General features: G+C 40.8%; 2 protein-coding genes across 14 annotated transcripts in view; one reads left to right on the forward strand and one right to left on the reverse strand.

The window, feature by feature from the left end:
- Window positions 1–27,317, reverse strand: part of AARD (alanine and arginine rich domain containing protein) — a 571,840-nt gene that overhangs the window by 506,792 nt on the left and 37,731 nt on the right. The window lies entirely within an intron of this gene.
- The window catches only part of TRPS1 (transcriptional repressor GATA binding 1), a 233,038-nt gene continuing 220,641 nt past the window's right edge, over window positions 14,921–27,317 (forward strand). For 3 of the 13 annotated variants that reach the window (XM_083748998.1, XM_083748996.1, XM_083749001.1), the window contains exon 1: window positions 16,475–16,661. Coding sequence is in view for 1 of the 13 variants with exons in the window: in XM_083749001.1 (XP_083605127.1) it covers window positions 16,652–16,661 (10 nt within the window). In the remaining 12 variants the exon portion in view is untranslated. Of the gene's footprint in view, window positions 15,654–15,808; window positions 15,871–16,474; window positions 16,662–22,496; window positions 22,774–27,317 lie in introns of those variants that run through there. The other 10 variants (XM_083748997.1, XM_083749002.1, XM_083748992.1 and 7 more) reach the window with 8 other exon arrangements.

A 27,317-nucleotide genomic window follows, 5' to 3' on the forward strand; every position in this document is an offset into this window, starting at 1 on the left:
ATGTTAAATGTTACTACTTGTGCACTTGGAAAGGTATAAAGGCATTCTTGGGTAGTGGTTAGAGGTGGGGTGGGGAATCTGTGATCCTCCAGGTGTTGCTTCATCCCAGCTCCCATCAGCCCCAGCCAGCCTGGCCAATCAGGGATGAGTTGGAGTCTAACAACATCTGGAGATCACTAGGTTCTCCACCCCTGGGATATAGAGCATTGGACTAGGAGCGGAGGAGATCCAGTTTTGAATGCCCAGTCATCCAGGAACCTTGGGCCTGTCATCACGTCTCAACCAAACCTACTTTACAGGGTTGTTCTGAGGATAAAATGATGGTGGTGGGAAGAGTAATGTACCCTAATGTACACTGCCCTGAGCTCTTTTGATGAAGGGTAGATTATGAAAGGGGACGCGGGTGGTGCTGTGGGTTAAACCACAGAGCCTAGGACTTGCTGATCAGAAGGTTGGCGGTTTGAATCCCCGCGACGGGGTGAGCTCCCGTTGCTCGGTCCCCGCTCTTGCCAACCTAGCAGTTCGAAAGCACGTCAAAGTGCAAGTAGATAAATAGGTACTGCTCTGGCAGGAAGGTAAACGGCGTTTCTGTGTTGCTCTGGTTCGCCAGAAGCGGCTTAGTCATGCTGGCCACATGACCTGGAAGCTGTATGCCGGCTCCCTCGGCCAATAAAACGAGATGAGCACTGCAACCCCAGAGTCGGTCATGACTGGACTTAATGGTCAGGGGTCCCTTTACCTTTTTAGATTATGAAAGACAGAAAGAAATCACCCAGGATTCCAAATGTGGTCTGGGGAATCCAGCCTGGGCATCATGAGCATCCTGCGGGACTTGGGGAAGCCAATATAGGGTCATGGTGGTTGAGGGTGAACTGGGGTGAGCCCAGCACACCTCAGAGTATGGTCTGAGGCCAATGTATTATTTATGTGCTAAATTTATATCCCACACTTTCAACTCCAAAAATTCTTAGGTGGCAAATAATACGAAAAGGTAAAGTGCAATATAAAGCTATATACCACATGAGGTAGACAACAGTTTCTAAAAGGTTTCATAAATGTTTATTAAAACTACACTCCCCCTCAGAAGTAGCAGTAATGCTTAATAATAATAACACTGTCCTACCTTCCAGGGATGTCACAAAAATCCCTGAGATATAATCTATGTTGTGTACTTAAGATGCACGATGATTATTGCTATATTACCTGTGCAGCCCCCTTCATGGATCACTGCCTTGCCGTGGCGAAGGGGCTTGAAGAACTCAGAGAAGCTATGAACTATGCCGAGCAGGGCACCCAAGATGAACAGGTCATAGTGGAGAGTTTTGACCAAACGTGATCCACCTGGAGGAGGAACCGGCAAGCCACTCCAGTATCCCTGCCAAGAAAACTCCATGGACAAAGACAACAGGCATATAAAAGATATGACGCTGGAAGATGAGCCCCTCAGGTCGGAAGGCGTCCAACATGCTACTGGGGAAGAGCAGAGGGCAAGTACAAGTAGATCCAGAGCTGATGAAGCGGCTGGGCCAAAGCCGAAAGGACGCTCAGTTGTGGATATGCCTGGAAGCGAAAGGAAAGTCCAATGCTGTAAAGAAAAATATTGCATAGGAACCTGGAATGTAAGAACCATGAACCTGGGTAAGTTGGAGGTGGTCAAAAATGAGATGGCAAGAATAAATATTGACATCCTGGGCATCAGTGAACTAAAATGGACGGGAATGGGTGAATTCAGTTCGGATGACCATCATATCTACTACTGTGGGCAAGAAACCCGTAAAAGAAATGGAGTGGCCCTCATAGTCAACAAAAGAGTGGCGAAAGCTGTACTGGGATGCAATCTCAAAAATGATAGAATGATCTCGATACGAATCCAAGGCAGACCTTTTAACATCACAGTAATCCAAGTTTATGCACCAACTACTTGTGCTGAAGAAACTGAAATTGACCAATTCTATGAAGACTTACAAGACCTTATAGAAGTGACACCAAAGAAGGATGTTCTTCTCATTATAGGGGATTGGAATGCTAAAGTAGGGAGTCAAAAGATAAAAGGAACAACTGGCAAGTTTGGCCTTGGAGATCAAAACGAAGCAGGGCAAAGGCTAATAGAGTTCTGTCAAGAGAACAAGCTGGTCATCACAAACACGCTTTTCCAACAACACAAGAGACGACTCTACACATGGACATCACCAGATGGGCAGCATCGAAATCAGATTGATTATATTCTCTGCAGCCAAAGATGGAGAAGCTCTATACAGTCAGCAAAAACAAGACCTGGAGCTGACTGTGGCTCAGATCATCAGCTTCTTATAGCAAAATTCAAGCTTAAACTGAAGAAAGTAGGAAAAACCACTGGGCCGGTAAGATACAATCTAAGTCAAATCCCTTATGAATACACAGTGGAAGTGAGGAACAGGTTTAAGGATTTAGATTTGGTGGACAGAATGCCTGAAGAACTATGGATGGAGGCTCGTAACATTATACAGGAGGCAGCAACGAAAACCATCCCAATGAAAAGGAAATGCAAGAAAGCCAAGTGGCTGTCCAATGAGGCCTTACAAATAGCGGGGGAGAGAAGGCAAGCAAAATGCGAGGGAGATGGTGAAAGATACAGGAAATTGAATGCAGATTTCCAAAGAATAGCAAGGAGAGACAAGAAGACCTTCTTAAACGAGCAATGCAAAGAAATAGAGGAAAGCAATAGAATGGGAAGAACCAGAGATCTGTTCAATAAAATTGGAGATATGAAAGGAACATTTTGTACAAAGATTTCCATAATAAAGGACAAAAGTGGAAAGGACCTAACAGAAGCAGAAGACATCAAGAAGAGGTGGCAAGAATACACAGAGGAATTATACCAGAAAGAAATGGATGTCTCGTATACCCCAGGTAGTGTGGTTGCTGACCTTGAGCCAGACATCCTGGAAAGTGAAGTCAAATGGGCCTTAGAAAGCACTGCAAATAACAAGGCCAGTGGAAGTGATGGTATTCCAGCTGAACTATTTAAAATTTTAAAAGATGATGCTGTTAAGGTGCTACACTCAATATGCCAGCAAGTTTGGAAAACTCAGCAGTGGCCAGAAGATTGGAGAAGATCAGTCTACATCCCAATCTCAAAGAAGGGCAGTGCCAAAGAATGCTCCAACTACCGCACAATTGCACTCATTTCACACGCTAGCAAGGTTATGCTTAAAATTCTACAAGGAAGGCTCAAGCAGTATGTGGACCGAGAACTCCCAGAAGTGCAAGCTGGATTTAGAAGAGGCAGAGGAACCAGAGACCAAATTGCAAACATGCGCTGGATTATGGAGAAAGCTAGAGAGTTCCAGAAAGACATCTACTTCTGCTTCATTGACTATGCAAAAGCCTTTGACTGTGTCGACCACGGCAAACTATGGCAAGTTCTTAAAGAAATGGGAGTGCCAGATCACCTCATCTGTCTCCTGAGAAATCTCTATGTGGGACAAGGAGCTACAGTTAGAACTGGATATGGAACAACTGATTGGTTCAAAATCGGGAAAGGAGTACGACAAGGATGTATTTTGTCTCCCTGCTTATTTAACTTATATGCAGAATTCATCATGCGAAAGGCTGGGCTGGATGAATCCCTAGCCGGAATTAAGATTGCCGGAAGAAATATCAACAACCTCAGATATGCAGATGACACAACCTTGATGGCAGAAAGTGAGGAGGAATTAAAGAACCTTTTAATGAGGGTGAAAGAGGAGAGCGCAAAATATGGTCTGAAGCTCAACATCAAAAAAACGAAGATCATGGCCACTGGTCCCATCACCTCCTGGCAAATAGAAGGGGAAGAAATGGAGGTAGTGAGAGATTTTACTTTCTTGGGCTCAATGATCACTGCAGATGGTGACAGCAGCCACGAAATTAAAAGACGCCTGCTTCTTGGGAGAAGGGCAATGACAGGCCTAGACAGCATCTTGAGAAGTAGAGACATCACCTTGCCAACAAAGGTTCGTATAGTTAAAGCTATGGTTTTCCCAGTAGTGATGTATGGAAGTGAGAGCTGGACCATAAAGAAGGCTGATCGCCGAAGAATTGATGCTTTTGAATTATGGTGCTGGAGGAGACTCTTGAGAGTCCCATGGACTGCAAGAAGATCAAACCTCTCCATACTGAAGGAAATCAACCCTGAGTTCTCACTGGAAGGACAGATTGTGAAGCTGAGGCTCCAGTACTTTGGCCACCTCATGAGAAGAGAAGACTCCCTGGAGAAGACCCTGATGTTGGGTAAGATGGAGGGCACAAGGAGAAGGGGACGGCAGAGGACGAGATGGTTGGATAGTGTTTTCGAGGTTACCGGCATGAGTTTGGCCAAGCTGCAGGGGGCAGTGGGGGACAGGGGTGCCTGGCGTTCTCTGGTCCATGGGGTCACGAAGAGTCGGACACGACTAAACGACTAAACAACAACAACAACCTGTGCAGCAGTTATCTATTTTGATGCCTTCAAGAATATTGGGGTTACTATTATTGCCATGTTGGAAAGGTTAGTTAGCACATTTGAATGGCTGACTTCATAGATCAGCCTGCGTCTTGGCTGGCAAACAAGGGTGGTTCCCCCCCCCCTTCTTTCTTAAAACAGATGCATACCTCTGATCTCTTACATTTCAGCCCGTGACTCACAACCTATTTAGTGGGTGTACTTGTAATTAAACCAGTGGGGTCACAGCTAGCTTAAGCCTGAATGCTACAAATTAGCCTTAATGGTTTTGTGGATATCACTGAAAGACCACAGTGTCGAAACCACTTATTCAAAAACAGCTCTAGTAAAAGAAGTAGCAGAGTGTGTTCTTTCAGGTATAAAGGAAATATCTTTTCATGTTGGTTTATAACAGAGGCAGAGATATTAATTTGCAGTAGTGACTAGAAGGAGAGAGCCAGGAGTTGGCATTTATTATTCCTTATAGAACAGAGTGTCGTATTCTGTGTATGACTGTGTGTGTGGAAACAAGCATTTTGTGAAGGGCCATAGCTCAGTACAGTTGTACCTCATTCTGGAGGTCCATTCTTAACCTGAAACTGTTCTTAACCTGAAGCACCACTTTAGCTAATGGGGCTTCCCGCTGCCGCGCGATTTCTGTTCTCATCCTGAAGCAAATACTTAACCTGAGGTGCTATTTCTGGGTTAGCGGAGTCTATACCCTGAAAGTGACACCTCTGTGAAAGTGAAAGTGAAAGTGTACCTCTGTAACCCGAGGTACCACTGTAGTAGAGCATCTGCAGATGGTCCTAGGTTCAATCCACAGCATCTTCTGGCAAGGCAAGGAGACTGTAGTGGGCAGTGTTGTGTGGCAATCTCTTGACCCGTGGTTGATCATGATGCTCCTACCTACTGGGATGGTTGGGGGGTGGACAAGGCCGGCCACTGGAAGTCACCACTGCCCCACCCCACTGTCCACTAATGCCACTCCATTGCCTGAAGCCCTGAGCTGCTTGCTGACAGTCATTGTAGACAATACTGAGCTAGGTTGACTATTGACCCAACCAGTGTTTTTTTCTTTTAAAAAAATGTTTAGGGGTACTCTCATTCCCTCTGAGACTCAGGAAGCACCGTGATAGGAAATGAGGCTGCCATTTCTGTAGCAACAGAACTCACGATACGCTGTACTGTTCAACGGAACTGATGATTCACTGTGCTAGAGAAGAAACTAATTTTTAAAAAGAATTTTAGTTTCTTCTCCCGTTAGATCACAAAATGTTAAGGGGTATGCGTCCCCCTGCGTTCCACCCCCCAGAAAAAAGCACTGGGTCCAACTCAATATAAGACAGCTTCCTAGGTTCCTAAGGGGTGTGTATGTGTATGTACGGACATGCCTAGGGTTGTTAATATTATTATTTTTATTTTACTGTTTTTGCTTTTGTCCATCACTCCAGGAAACATTTCACTTGTCTCCCTGTCAGGTTGCTGTTAAAGACACGGGATCCTTGCCAATAAAAAGAATAAAATTATGTTAAATAATTTCAAATTTCAAATAATTTAAAACATTTCACAACTCTTCTCCACCCTTTACCATAGGGTCCCAGTATGGGTTACAATAAAAAATACATTTATGAAACGTTTACAGCCATAAAACAATGGCGTAAAAACAATTAAAAACAGTTCCAAATATCAAAACAATATAAGCATTAAAATGTGTGATGGAAAGGATTGGCAATGTCGATATTTAAGAAAGGATATGGGACATATTTGGTGGACCTGTGCAATAGTTTAAATCATTTGGGGAGAGGTAGTAAAGATAATATCATGAATAACATCTTATATTTTACCATTGGACCCCTGATAATTTTATTACGGCATTTAGAGACACAAATAAACCATAAGGATTTAATATGGAATTTAATAGTACTTCCTTGCATGCTAGCTGCACACAAAAAAGGAAAAATAGGTCACCACCAACAGTGAAAGAGTGATTGACCAAAAATTTGTGGGGTAACAATTTGAGCTTATGAAATTGATTAGAGTAAAAGAAGGCACACAAGAAAGAGAAAATCTGAGAGATAAATGAAACCTTCTTATTGAATTTATGAAAAATAAATATAACATAAATGTGAACAGCAGTTTTTTCTATGTGATACAACATTAACTATAACATTTATAATGTATTCATTATATGTAGTTTATCTTTTGTAATTATTGACTGTGTATATATGAGATTTAATGAAATTTGTTTATAAAACTTAAAAATACACAATAATAAACAGTGAAAACCATAAATAAAAAAGTGTAAAACCCATGATATCAGCTTCATTTCTAAAAACAATCCAAACATTTAAAAAATCCATATACAAAACCAGTTAAAAATTATGATCTGGAAACAATTGTGCATTTTAATAGCAAACATTTTTATTTTAAAGGTTTAGATGGACTTTGAAAATTTGCTTATGATAGCAGATAGATACTGCCAGAATAACATTTTTTACTGTATTTACTTTTTCTGTACCATCTTTCACTCTAGAGAGTACCAAAGTGGTTTACAAGAAAAAGCACACACAAAAAACAGGTTCTGTTCTTAACCTGAGGTACCATTTTAGCTAATGGGCCTCCCGCTGCCGCTGCACAATTTCTGTTCTCATCCTGAAGCAAAGTTCTTAACCCGAGGTACTATTTCTAGGATAGCAGAGTCTGTAACCTGAAGTGTCTGTAACCTGAAGCGTCTGTAACCTGTGGTACCTCTGTAATATAACAACAAATCTTAAACCTATCTGTACAAAAAACGTATCAGTAAAATATTATCAATTACAGCAATCAGGGTGCTGAAAACTGGCAGTACAGTCTGGAAATGCCTGAGCCAAATAGCTGAGTTTTTACAGCACACTGGAAGCACCAAAAACTTAGTGCCTTCCTAATCTCAAAGAGGAGACATTCCCCATGTTGTCCAATGATGGCCTGCATGACATCATTGCCAGAGATCCTATCCTGTGCATCTTTACAAGGACATGACCCTCGCTGAGCAGAAATGAGACCGGATGCATTGTTGAACCTGTTTCTCAGGTTCCTCCCCCAGCTATCACAAGTAGCCATTTCTTTAGGCTAAAGGAGAGGGAGAGAGATGGGATTTCAGGTTAGCTCTGCTGAAAGACCAGGAACTTTTGGCTCCTACTCTCCTTAAATTATTTCTATCCCAGAAGGTCATTATGAGAACTCTGTAACTAATAGTTCTCTGGTCCCGTCCCCTCCAGTCCCGTATCCTTTGGCATGTTGTTTAGACTGGAAGCCTCTGGGAATTGAGTTTCTTATCACTGACATTGGCAAGTCACTCTGGGACCGTTTATTTCCTTTAGGGGAGATAAAAATGTTTTAAATAAGTGAGCCCTAAGGAAAAACAGGAAAAAATTGTACAGCATTGAATTGACATTGCTTGTAACTTTGGAGTAGGGTTTTCACTTGTGGAAAAAGGTTACCGGTTAGCAGGATAAGTTACGAAGGTCCTCTGTTTATTCAAAGACATGATCATAACCTGGGAAGAATCTTGGGTGTTGTAATCCTTTACTATGCGTTGGAAATATCTACAAGAAAATGGTGGCATTGGGCAAACTATCTAACCTATGTTATAAATTTCAAATACTTTGTGAGTTGCTCAGTAGTTGTGTTGGTGCCACGGATGAGGGTGGCATTTTGGGTGGTGAGGCTGATGGAAGCTGTAAACCAAAACATTGGGGAGTCGTTGGGTTGGGTCTGGCTGGATCTGGTGGGAGTTTTGCAGCAGCAAACATCCAGAAAACAGGCTGGGGAACTCTGGTCTATCACAATCTCAGTTGCTGGTATTATTTGTATTAAGTTTTAAAGGATGTATTTTAAGTAAGTTTTTATGGCATAGATTGGCTTTTTATGCAGCACATAGGCTCCCATGGGGGAAAGTGTGGTATAAAAATAAAATAAAAATACGAATGTGGTCTGGGACTGGGGGTCGGGGGAGACTATTTCCTGTTGGATGTCCTACAATATATATGTTGAAACTGGAATAGCACCATTTCCTAAACCTCTTGCGTCTCAAAGTGTATTCTTATCCGAGACTTGCATCTTCTGGTTTCATAGTTATAGAAACATTTTGGTCAAATAATATTTTGGAATAGGGATCAGCAGTGGAACACTCCAAGGCAAACTGAGTGCCAGCTGGCTGCCTCCTGCCAACACAATAGAACAGAAACAGTAATAATGTGATGACTCTAGTGTGTGACCTCCTATCCTAAGAGTGGGAACCTCAGGCTAGGCGTAGTGGATTTATCTAAGCCACACACCCTCTCCAAGTCACAATCTTCTTTGTCTGGCTGGAATTTGTCCTTGAACTCTAACAATGCTTCTTGCTTGTCTGTGTGGAGGATGCAGAGGGATGTATGTGTGTAGAAATAGGCTACTGTACAAAGGTTAACATTCACATTCAATGCTCAGCTTGTTTTTGCCTCTAGCCACACCTACCACGGACATGTGGCCCTCTGAACGTTGCCCAGGAGGCAGTGTGGCTCTCAGATGGGAAAAAGTTCTTGACCCCCCTCACAAAGTCATCCTTCAATAAAATTATTTATTTACCAGTGCATTTTGCCTTTGTACTGGCTCTCAATGAATAGTACAATATAGCAACTGACTTTCCCATATAGACTTGCTTGCAGGAGAGGCACTGCTGTTAGATTTGCCACGCTGTGAAGTTCATGGGGTGGTGGTTCATGAGAGGACTTCCTTTGCAGTGGAAAGCCCTCCCCTTCAAGGTGTGCCTGGCCCCATAATTGTACATGTATTGCTGATGATTCAAGACAATCCTTTTTTTGTGCAGGCCTTCTTTTAGGGAATTGGGATAAGATCAGAATTATCCACCAGCACTAATTCTGCAGTATCATTGCTCGTTTGGTTTTGCTGTTTTACATGTTTTGTTTTGTGTTTTAGTGCAGTCTTCTCCAAGCTGAGAAGATATCGCTCCCATCATCCCTGACCATCGACTACACTGGTTAGGGTGAACAGGAGTTGTGGTCCAAAACCAGATGTTGTGAAGTCCTGGTTTGTTTGCATTGGGCAAACAATACTTGCTGTATTAAACTGCATATAACCTGACCTGGAATTGCATGGTCTGTGTGCTATAGATCCATATAAATGAATCAATAATTGAGAGAGGTTTGCCACCAAATGTGCAGAACAGAAGCCAAAAGTCTACTGATGGTTCCGGAGGAAAGAAATGTGCAATTTATTCCTTTAATTAATTAAGATTGCTTTTCTACACACAGGCATCTGGGAGAAATCCACATGGAGTTTATGGAGGATTTGTTCTGAATAGACATGCACAAGATTGCACTGCATATGCATTTATTACATAGCTGCAAAAGAGTCAAAGGGGGCATATCTGCAAAGAGTGAACTAATTTTGCCTTCAGGAGGTTGGTTAGGCTGAGAGACGGTGACTGGCACAAGGTCATCCAGTAAGTTTCATGGCCCAGTCCAGAGTTGAACCCAGATCTCACTAGGTTGAAGGACAGTTCTATTCACAGTATTAATCCTATATGTCACTTTGTTTAATAACTGCTCAAACAACTGCACAATATCCTCAGCTACTAAATTAATGTCCAAATAATAACAACAGTTGTACTAGTCGTAATAAAATTATTCTCTACCAAAAGTGTTCTGGCTTAGAATTTAAACTGACAAATTTATTCCATAGTTAGTCAGCCGTTTCTGCTGCCGCTTACATTATCAGAACAGTTCATCCTAATATTTAATGCAATTTTCCTTTGGCCTGACTAAAAATATATATGTCCCCATACCTTTGTTTATTATTTGATTACTAAGCACTTGATGCCTGGCAGATCAGAAAGTTCTGCCTGTTGGCTAATTCACATATGAAATGCATCCCTCTGTGTTGTTGCCATCATCTTATCAGAATGGAAGAACAGATCAGACCAAAGATTCATCTTGCCCTGCAACCCATTTCTAATAGAGGAGAGTCAGATGCCTCTGGCGAGCTCACAAGAACAACAAAGTAGATAGGGAACTTTTTCTACCTTGGTTGTAATACTAGAAACTAGAGTCATCAGAAACTCTGAATGTTGGAAGATTCAGGACAGACAGAAGGGAGGGTTTTGGTTTTTTTGTGATTTTTCCAGCATCATGGAAAGCCTGGGCTCTTTGTCAGGTATCAATCTCTTCAAGGGGATCCTCAGCATCGAATTCAGGGGCCCTGCCTGTTGAACAGGAGCAACTCTCAAGCTCTGTACCAAAATGCTGTTGAGAGATTCACGTCACCCTGGATGCACACTGCAATCAAGTGGCCCAACTGCCTGCCACTTTGCCAGTGATGGTGTTTAAATTCCCAAGAACGTTGCAACACAACCCTGTGACACTTAAGGGAATGTTCCTCATAAATCCTAATTAAGGAAGACAATAAAGCAAAATTTTACAGAACTTTCACACATAAAATTGGGCCTGGACAGGTTCCAGGGTTTCACCCCCCATCTGCCACCCAACAGTCAACTCGCTGTGTGGTTGTCATGTGCCTGATGTGAACATGGATGACCTCAAAATGGCCTTCGGGACAATCATGTGTTGAGCAAAGGCAACCTCAGAACTCGTATTTAACTAAGTTGGGGAATAATAATGGAGAAATCCTTTGTTGATGATGTGTCTGCAAAGGCAATAGGCGTTTTAAGAGCGATGGATGTCAGTCTTACAGGCTTTTGGGGAGAATTGCAATTTATGACATGTTAGGATAAACAGTTGGATTATATTTCTGAAAAACGTGTTCCATCAGGTAAAATCGTTGTGATTATAGGCTCTAGTAGTTTAAGTAAGGAAGTTATGCACTAAAAGGTTGAAATTGTAAAACACGTTTGCTTGTGCTTAACTGCTAATCCTTCCCTGTATCTATGTTGAATAAACTACAAGAAGATGAGAGAGAGGAAAAACCACCCCTCCTCCTCAGCATTAAACAATAAAGGCATAGATGGCACGCTGTTTCATCTTGATAAACAAAGGCAGCTATGCTGTTTTCTTTCAAGATGTAACCGTCACTGGTCTTTCTATTTTGTCTCAGTGCGGAATACGAGTTAAGAAACTAGTTTCGTTGATTTCAATGTGGCTAAAATTAAAGTGATGCTTAACTCTCATTGAAAGCAGTGGAACTGGGGAAATGCTTAAATTTGGCTGGGCTGTACCTTAGTTTAAATCTTTTTGTGGTCCCCCCCCCCCCGCCCCGTGGAAGGGGGGAAAAATTATAGTTCTGGCTGGATGAACTGATTAATGTTTATATTCATTATAAGTCACCCACACCTTTTGGAATTCCTGCTGCAAAAAGTGTCTCACTTTGTGGGTAACCTGGTTTCAAAGAAAACAAATAGTCTGTTAATTAAAGCAAACAAACAAAATAGATGTGCTTGACACTATTGGACAGCAGAATAAAAAAGACCCTTCAGTACTGTATCTCGCTTTATGTAATTTATACAATTTAGATGTTTAGGGTCTCAAAAACATATGGGTAAGTACTTGAAAGAAACAATAGAATAACTGACCCATGCATATTAGAAGTTACAATCAAGCAATTATTATTTGAGCTCAAGAATGAGTTGGAAATATTTATTTTAGGCTAACTAAATGGACCTCATGAGGCCCTTTGTGTATCCACATATTGTGCCAATCAGAAGCATGTGCTAAAGCCTTGAGCATGAGGTAGAAATTTTCTCCGTAAATTTTTTCATAAATAAATAACTTTGCTTGTGGAAAAAGATAACCCCAAACACTTTGCTGCATCTTTGTTTTGTTTTTGCTTTTATCAAGTTATTTGTGGCTCTTTCCCCAGTTAACTTTAGCTGCTTATTAATTCGCCTCTTTTTGATATTTGGTTTATTTTAAGGGAAAATGCTGCAGATGTCAGACAGACTATTTTAGAGGTGCTTTGCTAATACAGTTTTTCCAGGATTTTCCTGTTGGAAAATAATACAGCTCGGCCTTACTATTTATGAAGTAGAGATGGGTGTGTTGGGTGGGGATCATCCTAGCATTTCGTTTTTTAACCTGGCCATGTAAATCCTTAGGAGTTATTGTCCGAGTGATATGTTGGAAAGGATACGTGCATCATTTCAAAAAGTTTGTGCTTATGGTAAGATGTGTTATCAGTAATTTTACACAATAGTTTTAAGTGAATTCACATCTGGGGAAATTGGGGACAAAGTTACAGACTGAGCTGTTTGAACCTTTGTTAGAATTTCTTTTTCAAAATCACCTTGTGATGATACTGAAGTCCATATGAAAGGGAAGAGAATTCATTTTTGTAAAGCCTGATTCTATCAGTGCCAGGGGCATGTAAGAAGCAATCACCTTTATTTTTTGTTTTATACTTTCCATTCACAGTGCCAGCTGACAAGCTTGTTCAGGCATATTCAGTTTGCTCCCTCGCAGTCGAACCCATGACCCAGTTAACCCAAGGGACCTACTGTTTCACCTGATTCATATTCCTGAACCTAACATGATGCTACCAGATTAACTTACTTGCATGTTGGGTCGCAAGTCACCTAGAGACAAGACTTTGTTTAGTTTAAACTAAGTATTCTAGAGTCTTCTAAAACCTTGTTGATGGAAAAATGAACGCCAGTCCTTGTTTGCGTAAATTATTCCAGACATTGTCTCTGTCTAAAATTTCTTCAGCAATCGGATTTAGAGCTTAATAAAATAAAATGTGCAGATCTTGCTTCCCCAAAGAGTGCTTATAGTAGATATTAGCAATGTACTACAGTAAATTATTCCACCATTAAAAATGCAAATAGTCCTTAGTAACAGACTTTAAATTCCACCACAGATATGAGTATTACTTTTCTTAGCTTTCCCAACTGAATTTCTGGTGATGGAGTATATAATCAGTCCTCCACATCATGTAATGATTTTCCTCTCCCTCTTTAAAGTAACATGCTATATGTCAGATAAAGCAACTACATTTTACTTACCTCACAAGTTCACTTCTTGCCTGTGAATTATTGCATTCGTATTCATGAAGTGCTTATCAGACAAAACCTACAAAAGAACATAAGTAAGCTTGTGGGGCGGGTGGTGGAGGAATATGAATTAATGAGTTAGTTTACACATCTTCCAGTATATTATACAAAAGATAAGCAAACGATTAATCTAGCAAAACAGGCCTTGGTTTATTTCAAATTAATTTTTGCTTTCTTTGCTAAATTGAAATATTTTTAGTTGCATTGTGCGCCACTCCCCACCACAAAAAGGACACTTTTCAGGGAAACATTGTATATGAAGTGAAACGTATTTTGTGCGAAATAACTTTATGTCTAGCTAATAATTAGCTTTTTCATGCTTCCTGGCTGGATAATCTCTTACTAGGAGCGAGAATAAACTAGATTATGACTGCTTGAAGTCTGAAGCCAATTTAAAATGTATTACAAAGGGGAAGCACACCACAGCAAGTAATTTATAGGAAGGGGGAAAGGGTTCTACAAGTGTCCCACAAATGTTTGCCTTCTTTTTAGCACCACTTTGTTTCACACTGAAAATTGTTTCACAGAAAATTTTTCCTTAGAGGATTTTTTTAAAAAATGTCATAGACGGTTGGTAATTTACAGTATAGGGAATTTGCCTTTTGTTAATTAGAAGTTTCCATACGAGAGCATACTGTATATAACTGTACACCACCTATATGATAAAACCCTTCAGGGGCTCGGCACTGCTGTTCATGCGGCGCCTTGCTTAGGGTTGCATTAAAAAGGAATGACCTAATCTGAAAAAAAAGCAAACGAAAGTTACTTGCACTACTAACCAACTCTCGATTTGGGCTGTTAGATGTTTTTCTAAGTCTCTCTCTCTCTTTCCCCCATAGAGCAAGTGACTTCAAACCATAAAATTGCATGCAGGCTCTTTTTCATGCGGTGACTTTTCCAAATCCATCTTTCCCAAGGCAGGCAAGCTGAGGATCTCTTCTGATCCCTCCTGTGGAAAGGTGAGCTCCCAAACTTGCACCAGCCCTAGACAAGGCCCCCCCCCACCCCCATGCAAAACCAGGGGCAGCTCTTTCGCATTGCATGCAGAACTCCTCAAGTTCAATCCCTGGCATCTCCAGGTAGGGAAAACCCCCCAACCCCCAACCCCCCATTTTAAACAACCGCATTGAGGCAGCCAGTGGGCTGACTGGGTGCAAAAGCTTCTCTGAAAACTTCCTGTGCGGGGCATTTCTTTTTCTTTCCTTTTAAAAAATGAGGTTTTTTTTGGGGGGAGGAGAAAGTCTCCCTCCTTTTGCAAAAGTGAAGCCCCCCCCCCCTTGCTGGTGCTCTCCCCTCTCCTCTCCCGCCCCGGCCGTCAGGGGCAAAGACGTGTGAATGATGTGATTCTTCCCCGGCCGCCTTCGCCTCGTGGGGCTGCTGCCGCTGCGAATTGCGCGAGCGAGCGGAGACGGAGGAGGAGGAGCCGCCGGAGGAGGAGGAGGAGGCCGGGCTAAGGCCGGCAGCGGCGAGAGGGGACGCCTGCACTGTCTCTTTAAGGGCTCTCCGTCTGGGGTGGCGCTTTTCTCTCGCTAAGGCTCCCTTTGATATTAATAGTGTTGGTGTCTTGAAACTGACGTAATGCTCGGAGACTGAGGTCCTGACAAGCGATAACATTTCTGATAAAGAGCTGATCTCCTTGCAATCTCCAAAAGCCTCCTCGCCTCTCCTCCTCCTCCTCCTCCTTTTTTGGGGCTTGTTTGTGCCACTAGAAGCCAGGCTCTCTCTTTCCCTCTCCCTCTTTCCTTTTTCATAAACATAACCAGGCAGATCCAGGTCCTCCTTTGCGCTTCCCCCTTTCTCTCTCTCTCTCCCCATCAGCAGAGGGGGCGAGAAGGGGGGGGGTTGTAAAAGCAAATCTTTATTTTCCCCTCTCTCTTTCTCCCTCCCCTTCTTTTTCTTCCTGCTTTTAACCCCCGCTTCTCCCTCTCTCTCTCTCTGTCTTCCTCCTCCTTTCTCTCCCCCCCTCCTCCTTCCTTCCTTCTCTCTCTCTCTCTTTCTCTCTCTCTCTCTTACCACCCCCCCCCCCCCGCTTTCCACCTCTTCCAAAATAATCCAAGATCAACTCTGTTGCAAACAACAGAAAGACGGTTCATGGCTCAAGCGACAGTTCCACCATCTTTCAAGCTGCTCCGGTTATTATTATTATTATTACTGCTGATTAATCAACAGGTAAGTGGTGGCGGCGGCGGCGGCGAGAGATGTTAAAAGAACCGGGCCTGTGGGGAGGTGGGGGGCCGGTTTGAAAAAGAACAACATCAGGGGCTGTGTTTTGTGTGTGTGTGTGGTTGCAGGAGAGGTGGAGATCGGAGGGGGGGGAGGAAGAAGAGGGGAGGGGAGTGGGGGGCCGGTTGCGCGCAAATCCTTTCCTGCTTCTGGCGATCACTGCGTATGTGACTCTGGTTTTTTTTTTTTAATTTATTTATTTATTTATAAGAAAGGATCTTCTCCAAATGGTCTATCGCGTGTGCGTTATGTCTGCGTGCGCAATGAGAAATCAGAGCTCCGAAACCAGGGTGCGTTGGAAAGAGGGGGGCGAGTTTGGTGGTGTTGTAAAGAAGGGGGTGTTGTAAAATAGTGCAAAAGAAGAAGTGAAAGTGCATGGAGGTTTTTTTTAAAATAAATATATTTTTTGCAATTTTTTTTTTTAAATAAAACCTCCCTCCCTCTCTGCTTGGCCTGGCTTTTGTGGGTCAAAACCATGTGTTGATGCTTGGGAAATGGGCGACTTGAAAACTTGCAGTAGCCCTGTTGGTGGTGGAGTCAGCGGGGGTCAAGTTCAGCAGCCGAGGAGAGAAGGGAAAAAAGGGAAGCCCTTCCCCCTTACGCTCCCTCTCTCCCGCCCCCCACCCGAAAAGAACTTCTAAAGCTGCCGGTGTCTTTCCTGACTCCCCTCCCTTCCTACGTGCATAGCTTTGATTTAATTCCTCCAGCTCCCCCCCAAAAAAAATGTAGGAAAGGAAAGGAGGGGTGAAGGGGAAGAAAGCCCAGAGATATTCTTAAAAAGAAAAGTTTTGCCAATCTTGCACCCAGAGAGAGTGCAGAGACCCTCCAGAGTTTTGGCACCTTGGTGATTTGTTCCCAGAGGAAATTGCTTTCTTTTAGAAGGATAGAAGAAAAGGAAAGAATGGGGACTGTGACAAAAATCCAGGCTCAAGAGGGAGACCATCATGAAAAGTAGTAAGTTCGGGGTGGGGGGGAGGGAGGAAACTTTATTATTAATTTTTGCGTTATGTGTGTGTAACTTGTGGATGGGGAGAGAAGTGTGATGGGTGTTGCGTTGTGTAATATATGCGTTTAGGAGATGGGGAAGGGGAGCACTCTCTCCTGGTCTCTCACCACCGACACCCCCCAGCAAAAGAAAATTGATGTGGTGGTGGTGGTAGGGACGACATCTTTTAAACGAGTTAAAAACTTTCTCCCTTGAAAGGCCAGGACCCCCCTGTTCAGCTCTCTGAGTTCCTACAAGTTACTTCGTTTAATTTTCAGACCCCCCCCATCAATAATTTGAGATCCATGTGGCAGATCCCCCCCCCCCCCAGGACTGAATGAATGGAGAGGTGGAAACTTCCTAATACTTTAAGAAGGAAAGATTGCAGTTGTTCTTATAGTAACTTGGGATAAACATACTGAGGGGAGGCAAGTGGGATGGTTTGTTATTAAAAGCTCCAGGAAGAAGCTCTCGCCCCCCTTTTTTGGGGGGGGGATGGAAGGGGTACTGTGCAAACTTGACACTTTCTACCCCATAGGTCTCTCCCCCTCCCTTTCTCTAATCTTTGCCTTTGATCATAAAGGGACGCTTGCTAGATTTCACTAGCACTTCTCAGGGTCGACTTGTGCTCTGTTGTTCAGGAGAATTTTCCTCTGATGTTTCGGTAGGTTTGAGTTAGTGCATTCCTTTTATTTTTATTTTAAACCACTTTCCAGTAAACAATGTGTTATTTAAGGCTTCGGTGCCTTTAGCAACTTTAAAAAAAAAAGATTGAGAGAATCAAAGTACGTACATATCAATGTAAGTTGCTATGTTTTTTCCCAATCTGCAAATGTCAACCATCTAAATTTCATTGACTGAAAGAGAAGGAAGGAAAGAAAAAGAAAAAAAAAAGTCAGAGGCCAAGTGATGGAGTAAACACGAGGAACCTTCTTTCCATTCATCCTTTTGCCAATGAGCAGGAAGTACTATAACAAAGTTGGAAAAAATACAGTTGAGGAAAAAGTGCAAGTGGGAATTGGGAATCAGCATTCTAGTGGACAGCTATTTTGTGTGTGAATACGTGAGCTTCTTGTGAATGCTCCTGCTTGCTAAGGATCATAGTAAAGAATAATGATAGGATGGGAATCCAGACTTTTGGGTGGGACTTGCGTTTTCTTCTTCCTTTTTATTTAAACATATTTAACACTACGTTGCTGTTGGAGGAGTTCATTTGCTCTTCTGTTGGCATTCGTGGTTTTAAATATTGCACACACACACACAAAACACAAAAGGCAAGTGTTACAAATGGTAAAGTGCAATTCATTGGTAAAAGTTAGTTCCTGATTGGGACAAACAAGGAATTAAGTTTACAGTTGTCCTTTCTGAAGAGAAGGCACAGCTTGTCCTCATCTTCACAATAGTCCATTGGGTGAGAAAGCCTTTTCAAGCATTTTCGCCAGAGTGACAAATTAGAATCTTAGGAAAAGCAAACTCTAAAGGAAGATTTGTTTTTTAATTTTTTAAAAAACAAACTTTTATTTTTTACAAGTCCCATTGCTCATGGATGTAAATGCAGGGCTTTCATGAGAACACCAACTATTTCCTGTAAAATCGTGAAGCTGACAAAGCCGTCTGGAAATGATATCAACATTTTGCAAGGTTGTTTTTTTTTTTTGGTTTTTTTTTTACAACTGTAGTGAAAGTTTGTTACAAATATAGCTAATCCAAACAAATGGAGCACTTCACTTCCCCCGCTTTAAAAGAAGACATAAAGGCCTTTCTGTTTCCTTCTTTTTAAAAAGATGTAAAAGTTGGTTAAGCTGTGTAGTATAGAAGACACATCACCAACCATTAGCTTCATAGAAATCCTCAAAACCTTCAGTGCCATATTCGTAATCAAAAGGGAGATGATTAAGTTTAGAGCTGTCTCCAAGAGGAGGAAATGTAGTCCTCAGCTTACTATGCTACTTGTGGGTGTTGTGGACAATAGTAATAAGAATATAACATCACCTTTTAGGGAGACTGGTTTTTTAAAAGATATATCTTAAAGCCAGCTTGTGATAGTTTTCTCGTAGTTTTCAGACTACATTTCTTCGATTAGGAGGTGATCTCAGGTAGATCAGATAGCAATAAAAATGTACTGAAGATAGAGCTAAAAACTTGACTACACAAAATACATTTTGGAGGTTTAAATCAATAATCAAATGGTATATCTTATTCTTCTAAAGATATTGTATCATAATTGCCCCCGCTAAAAACCTTGCAGGTATAGTTTTGAGGTGTTTGAGCCTCAACATATATGTTTTCATTTGTGAAGTATAAGCTGTTATGGCAAGGAGTAGTTCGATGGCCTTCAAATTCCTTGCTCAAAGTAAGCACTTGCAGAACTCTGATCTAAGGCTTCAGCGAGCCAGCTTAGCCAATACTTTCCTTAGAATGCCTTTTAAAAATGCCTTTATCTCATAAAGGAAACAATAGCTTTTCCAAGTATTTGTGGAATAGCACTGTGTATAGTTTCTAACTGTAAATAACACTGTTATTTTAACTTGTGTGTGTGTGTGTGTGTGTGTATCAGCACGAGGTACTTAATTATTTTGTTTATTCCTATGAAGTTCTAAGAGTCTAAGTAAGTTCCACTGAGTTTACTGATTTACTTCAAAGTAAATGTGCACAGTGTTTCAGCCTTAATGAATGTACCATATCTGCTATGCTTGAAGAATGTGCCTGTATACATATAGACCGCTTGCGTGCTGCTGCTCTGCTCATTAAAAACAGTAAAAGCAAAATTGTTGAAGAGCTTCTGACAGTGGCTGCTCGTTAGATTTCAGCATTCAGACAATATTTTGTTGATTGAAACCATTAAGGACTGTCTTACGTTTTCCAGTCCTTAAGGTCTCAACGACTACTTCCTTCTTGCTGTTGTGGTTCGAAGATAGTTTGCTATCTATAATTCTATGCTTTGTGTGGCCATTTGAAAGTGACCTTCACCTTAGGAAAGGTAGAAGTGTGCACAAGTTAATAATTTCAAAAGTTTCTTTAAAAATATTGATGAAAGTGAAAAGCATGGGTATCACCATTACTTTTGCACGGAATAATCAGTGAAAGCTTCAAAGTTTGTTTTGTATGTGTTTGGATATATATACTGTTGACCTATCGATATTTGACAATTCTTAAGTAATAACGTTAATTGAAACCTTATCAGATCTTACCTGTAGCTACAGTTGACAATCTCAATTGTCGTTTCTGAATGCACCAAACTAAACGTCGTTTAAAAGTTTATGGCAAAATATTCATGGATGTTCATAATTAAACGTATTCTAACATGTCGGGTTGGGAGTCTGAAAAAAGTAATTCTCTGTTTACGGATAAACCAAGTGGGAATTGGTGACCTTTTCAATGTGCTTTCTCTTGTAACAAACTTCTGGGCCATGGTCATGAGTGGATTTAAGTTCCACACCAAATTCAGTGAAACTTAACTTTTGCCGTAATGTTTTTGGGATCAGGCTGTTGGTTAAAGCATTGGCTCTGGACAGCGATATATTCTGATATTCAGATTTTTGGTTTGTGTGTAAAATGAAGCTATTCATTCCAGCAGACTGACAACTTTCCATTTGCTGTTTGCCTTTGCTTAATTTAGTTTCCTCAAGACAACTAGTAAGGTAGTTTAGATTTGTATTTTTGGCAATGTTGGGTAACCATAAATGCAGAGTTTTCTGTCCCAAGTGTTACACCTCACAATTCACAACGTGAGTAATTCAAATATACAACTGTATTTCCCGCCCCCACCCCCCTAAAAACACAAGAAAGTCTTTGTTGGTGAGTTTCAACCTTTTGAGGTTCTCTGGTTAAAAGGAAGTCTAGGGGTTGCCTTTTTCAGGTGTTGGTAGCTATTATCAACTATTAGTATTGCTGTCAGTCAGTTAAATAATTTCATGTGATTAGTTATCTACCTTTTAACTGATTAGTTAACTCTTTGATTAACAGTAGTGTATTTCCAAGACACCTGCATATTTGCAATTTTCTGATATGTTGGAAGACAGCTTCCACTTGTTCGAAAGAAGGATCATCTTTAATATTTTCCTTTTCATTTCTTATTTCAGTAGCACAGTGAAAGCAGGATTAAAACAAACAAAATCAATTTTCAGCCCCTCAGATTTAATACATCACGATATCAGTTAATCAACTTAATCTTCAGTTGATTGATCCACTGATTCGACTCTCTTAAAAGCTAATAATTATGGTTTTTCTTATTAATACCACTGAATAAGGTATTTATATTTGTTTGTTCCTAAATATACGTTTTATTCTAAGCTGTGAGTGTATGTGCACACACACTTTTAAAAGGGGGATATTTTTAAAATCTGTATTATGCTTTCTGAACTTCCTCCTTATATATTGTTACAACAGAGCTATGATTTAGCTGTGACAGTTTAAAACCTCCACCCAAATTTTGATAGTTCTGTGATTACTTTCAATTTAATGGAAGATGAGAAGGAAACCCAATTGTTGTTTAGTTTTATTGACTTTTGACAACTTTTGAAAAAAGTGCGTACAAGCAAGGAAAGCTGTCCCATTAACTTCAATAGGATTAAGAGCATAATGTTATGCATGTTTACTCAGATACCAGGTTTAGTTTAATAGAACTTTTCCTGGTAACTGCATAAGATTTCAGCCTGACAGCATAGACCTAGGCATGTCTCCTCAGAAGTAAGTCCTATAAAGTTCAATGGGAGTTACTCCCAGATAAATGTGCATTGCATTTTACGGAGAATTGGTCTGTGCGCATTTAGCTAGCAGTATGCCCCATTAAACGCAGTGGAGCTTCCTTTAGAGTAAACCTATGCTAGGTTTATTGTGCTAGAAATCCTAGTGCAGTGATTCATTAGCTGCATAATTCACCTAGATTTGAAATGGCTGGAATTAAACCAGTTTAATCCCAATTCTGTTGAAAAACCTGAATAATCTTATACCCTTCTTTATGATAGTAGAGTATATTAATGCGCACGGGACTCTATTAGTTCAAATAAGTCTGAGTCAGGGATCCAGTTTATAGTGGGCACATTACAGTTTATTAAAACAGTTAAATCACTGTATTCTAAATATTTACTAAAGGTGTAACTGGGTTTTAATTTTAGATTTACATTCACATTACTTTATATAAGTGTCTTCGGAGCTATCTATTTAGAAGGGTTTGTGGAAGTTGGTGTCAGCGGCCTGCAGCAATGGTTGTCCTAAAAGTTTCCCCCAACTATTATTTAAAATGATAGTGTACAGTTATAGCTTGCAACTGTGTGGCCCGATGCCCCACTTTTCAGCCGGAAAAATTAAAGGGAAGTGTGCAACTGGGCAGTATTCCACAGGGATATTGAATATGAATTTATTTTCTTGATGGGTGTGTGTGTGAGAGGGGAACCCTGTAATCGTTAGCAATTGTTCCTGGAATCATTTGGAAAGCCTCACTCACCTGAACATAACTTGCGCATTCCCACTAGTTCAGTTGCCTGGTTTGCAGCCTCTTCCGTAGTCTCTGTGTGTGAATGAATCGCTGAGATGTCCATAAAAATGTTGGCTAGCTTATTAAGTTACATGGGGGCAATGTTGTGTGTGTGAGGGAGAATAACATGTTAAAGAGACTTTCCTCACCACGTGTCTCAAATTCAGCATGGTTTTCCGTATGGCTCAACAAAAATGCGCGTGGAAACGTTTTGCTGCCTTTAGTAGCCCGCTCTGTAGTGTCGCATAATTTCCCCATCGGAGTTGGGCATGTTCTAGGATGTGAATCATCCCATAAAATAGCCTTCCTGAAGAACGTCGTTTGTTAGCATTGATAACCAAAAGGAGACATATGCATGCACAAACTCCAAGGCACGCATGTGGAATGTGGGAGGCCTGCATGTTCCTTGCTAAACTGATCATTTAAGATCATCTGGGGAGAGTCTGCTTGTGGCACTGCAGCCGACATAATATCACAGGACGGTAACCCCAAAAAGAGTGATTTCTGCCATTGCCCCTTCCCTTTGCCGTATGTGAAGCGTCATCCATCAGTTCCTTCAGACTTCTTGTGAAGGCATATCTTTTTGCCCAGGCTGCCTTTGACCCGTAAGACTGGACCTTTTTATTACTGGATTTCTGCTGGGTTGTTGTTGTTGTTATTATTATTATTATTATTATTATTTTAAAAAAAACTACTTCACATTACTGTTTGGCCGTTTTTATGCTTGTACCTCTGTTTTTATGATACTGTCATACTGTTCTGTGTTAGATTTCTTTGCATGCCACTTAGGGATTTTGAAATATTAAGCGGTTGAGATAAGTTTTAAGTAAAATTCTAACAACCGCTTTCCATTGGGGGGAAATGAACTGTGCTAAAGTTTTCCTTGCGTGTTCTATTCAATCAGCGTTTTTTGTGTGTTTGCACAGACATACTTCAGTTCCAAAACTGTAGGCAAATCAATAAGATTTCCTCTCCCATTACTTTTTTGCCCCCTCCCAAAACCAGATTAACGTTTACTTTCCCTCCCAAAATTTAGTTGATAAAAATACTTTAATTTTTCAAAATGTACCTAGCTCTTTTAAAAAGTGCTATAAACCCTTTACAAGAGGCTAGACACCTTCCCCTGGTGGTTTTATTTATTCAAGAAGGAAACTTTCTCTCCCTCTTTTCTTGCACGCGCTCTCTCCCTCTTTTTCTTGTTTTCTTTAAACCGACTGACGTAATGCCAAACTTTGCTTTAAAAGAACAGACAGAAGTAATTGGTAGCTTTTAACTTTTAATAATGTTCTGGATTGGTTTTAGTGGCCTAACTGCCATTTTTAAAAAAGAACTCAAGTAAAACCGGGCTTGAAGCCTGAAGAAGAAAGACCCTGTTGATGCAGTTATTTTTATTCTTGTTTTTTTTCTTTCTTAATAAAAAAATCATTCCTGCTGAGCTTTGCTGCGTTTCTCTGAATGCGTTTTGTGAATGCTGGTGCAATTTAGGTTATGCTAACTTCAGACTGGCTGAGAAAAAGGAAAGTGTCCCCACAAAGTTTTTAAAAAATGTTACGGCTCTTTTTGTCCCTCCTCTTTAATCAATCTGTATTAATTTCAATTAATAATCGCTACTCTCAGGCCGGTTAGTACTACTTCTTCTTCTAAGCAACATCAAGGAATAATTTACACCTGTTATTCTACAGCAAGAAACATATGAGGACAATGGGAAAAAATTGCACGGGCAAAAGGGGTGATCGGCCTGTTCCAAAACAACCAAGCAGAATTTAAAATAAATTGATTCATTCTCTCCCCCCCCCCCCCCCCGGTTGCTACTTATTTTATACTTCTTTGGAAAGTCGAACATCTACTGAGATAGGAAACAGTCGACCATTAACATATGCTGCATAAGACAGTAATTTAACTTTTTTTAAAAAAAAAAAGGTTGGGGTTTTAAAAACTTATTTGCTTTATCATCTTCCACAATCACGTTTCCTCTTTCCATTCTCCATGTTGGGTTTTTCACACCAGCCCGAGCTATCTTGTCTGCAAGTGGATTAGGCAAGAGGCTTCATGGGTGAAGTCGGTGCGAGACTTCATTTGTTGGCAAATTAGAAAATCTTTCAAAAGGCCAAGTTAGCGTGTGCCAGTTTTCCCTTCCTTTAGGGGAGCCACTCCACCCATTTGATGGGTACCCCACCCAGAAGTAGAGAGCTATAATTCAGTGGCACTGCTTTTTAAAATGTCAGCTCTCCCTGGAGTTCAAACCCTAGTTTTGCTCTTGAACTTTCATTTCTGCGTCTTTCTATTCGAGAATATTCTCATTTGTAGAAGGCTTTTGTTGGGCTGCTTATGTTAATTCTCATTTGGGGGAAAACTCATTTTGATGTGAGTAGGGCTTCATATTGATTTTAGGATTGGCATGTAGGGTTGGGGGTTTTTTTTTTGGCGGAAGCTGGTACAACTGTACTTTTAGGCTATAAAATAAATTTAGATGGTTATTAACCTTTGATCACCCACTCCTATGAGATGGAAGTGCAGACATTCAACTCTTTGTTAATATATTTTATATATAATAACAGCAGGAGCGGCAAGGCAGTTGTAATGAAGTATATGATTTAAGTTGATATACTCTCATTGAAGGCAGTGAGGCAAAACTGCTTTAATTTTAGCATTTCATGTTAACTGATTTGTAGATCAGGCTTTATATAAATTTTCTTGGTATCCAATACTTCTCTGTATTTAAATCAATTTTTCCCCACACACAAATCTGCAGGAGTTATGTTTATTATGATCTGGTTTTGCATCTCTTTTTACCAATTAAAACTGGGAAGCACTCCAATTCCCAAATCGGTGCCTATCACGCAATTGTAGATAATATCAAACAAATTTATGCTGTAATCTTGAAATAGTATAGTGTAGAAACATTTTGCATACAGATTTTAATAGAATTTAACTGGGAGTTCTTCCAAGTAGGCTGGATACTGAGTGTCGCTACTCTCCTCCAATTCTCTTTTTAGTTGTTACTTAAATTCATCACTTTGATAACAGGAGGGATTGGAAAACATATCTTCCTCAAGGCATGTAGGATATACAACGCTTGTGTCTTCCCGGTGTTGATAGTTCATTTGTGCGGCTCAAAACCCTATACGTGGAAGATGATACAAAAAGTTCATCAATTGTGCTTATGTTCCTGTGCAAGATTTACTTAAATGCTATGTTTCAGTTTTGCCTCAAACCATTTTAAATCACCTCTGGCCCAACAATCTACTATTTCTAGGTTCCTGAGAGATTAGGTATGACAGTTTCTATTATATAATAAACAGCAGTATTGTTTGAACAAAGGTAACATATTTTGATTTGTGCACTCCCCCCCCCCCCCCTGCTTGGCAGTTGGCAGTAGCATTGCTCTAAAACGGGGAACGTAAATATCTGAATATATGAGACCTATAGAACAGGAGATGTTTTAAAACCACTGCCGGTATGATACATGATACATCGCAAAGAGTGTATATGTTCCTTTCTTATATGTACACAATGTACCTGCACACTGTTCTGGCCTTTATATGTTCATATATGATAGTGGTTTTTTTCGGCAACTTGTGCTTCTCTCATCTACTGTTGTAAGTGCATCCTTTTCCACATCACAGAAATGCCGCACAACCAAAGAGGCAGAGCTGTCGGCAGTTATCTGTAGAAAGGGGGCGTTTTACAGAAAATGGCCCGCATTAGTAATTCTCTAGAAACGTGTGTGTAAGAGTTTGTCTCACAAGTCTGTTTTGAAAAGAGTAATATTTAAGTTGTTTGGCTTATGTGCAAAACAGACTGGTTAACATCTAGGGCTGTTGTTTTGGCCCCGATAGACACAAAAGGTCTTACACTAGGCCATGGGTAGGCAACCTAAGACCCAGGGGCCGGATCCGGCCCAATCACCTTCTAAATCCGGCCCGCGGACAGTCTGGGAATCAGCGTGTTTTTTACATGAGTAGAATATGTCCTTTTACAGTATTTAAAATGCATCTCTGGGTTATTTGTGGGGCTTGCCTTGGGTTTTTACATGAGTAGAATGTGTGCTTTTATTTAAAATGCATCTCGGGCTTATTTGTGGGGCATAGGAATTCGTTCATCCCCCCCCCCCCCCAAAAAAAATAGTCCGGTCCACCACAAGGTCTGAGGGACAGTGGACCAGCCCCCTGCTGAAAAAAGGTTTGCTGACCCCTGCACCAGGCAAATAAATTAACATTTTCTGACAGCTTCACAGGCAAAAATGTGTGAAAAGTGATTAGTTTTTCCCTTTGCCCTGAAGGTCATATAGCTCTGGCTCCACTGGACAAATGGGAAGAGTGAATACAAGAATGGACAGCAGTCTCTAGCCATGTTCTGCCACCCAAACTCCAGATGTTCAGATCTTCGAGTGTCTCTAGTTATGGTAGGGGACATACATATATGCCGAAGATCTCTTTATCAAAAGACCTAGCCCTACTGTGTCAGTGGTCTTTGAACTATAGAGTGCATCAGTATTATTTGGGGGCTTGCATATTGTGTACCTTCTTGTGCATGTGATAGGATTTAATTCTATGGATGTTGAATGAACATTTTGTAGGAATGTTTCTATACTTTTATGGTAAATCTTATGAAAATGAAAAAGTGCTAACAACCACAGTGTGCAGCATAGTATTGCATCCCGCAGTTTGGACCAGTTGGTGGTTCAAGTTTGGATTAATTTGCTGGTACTTAAATGAAATTCTCTTTAATGAAATGTTTGCACATTGTGCATGTCCCCAAACACCCTCTTTCCTTGGTATGTAAACAGTTCAGATGCTATATTACATGTGTAAACATAACACTATATCAAGCACATTTTAAAAAGTGCTACGAGCTACTTAGTTTCTTTTTAAAAGCATTTTAATAAATATTATAGTATTTTGGTGCAGGCACAATTTTTACAGCAGTTGTTTAGCTGCAAGCAGGATCTTCAGTAAAATTGAAAACTAACCTCTTGTTTTCATCCTACGGTGCCTTGCTTGAATTGGGCTATGGATTGTTTAGTTCCAGGAAGCCATTTTCGAAAAACTTTTTGGAGTCCAGTGTGGGCTGGTTTGGGTGACAGTCCTGTTAAGTTCCACATTTAAATCTGAGATGAATGAACTCATTCATCTGATCTGTAGTCTCA

Source organism: Podarcis gaigeae (assembly GCF_964106915.1).
Source record: "Podarcis gaigeae genome assembly, chromosome: 7".
In the NCBI taxonomy this organism is placed as follows: domain Eukaryota; kingdom Metazoa; phylum Chordata; class Lepidosauria; order Squamata; family Lacertidae; genus Podarcis; species Podarcis gaigeae.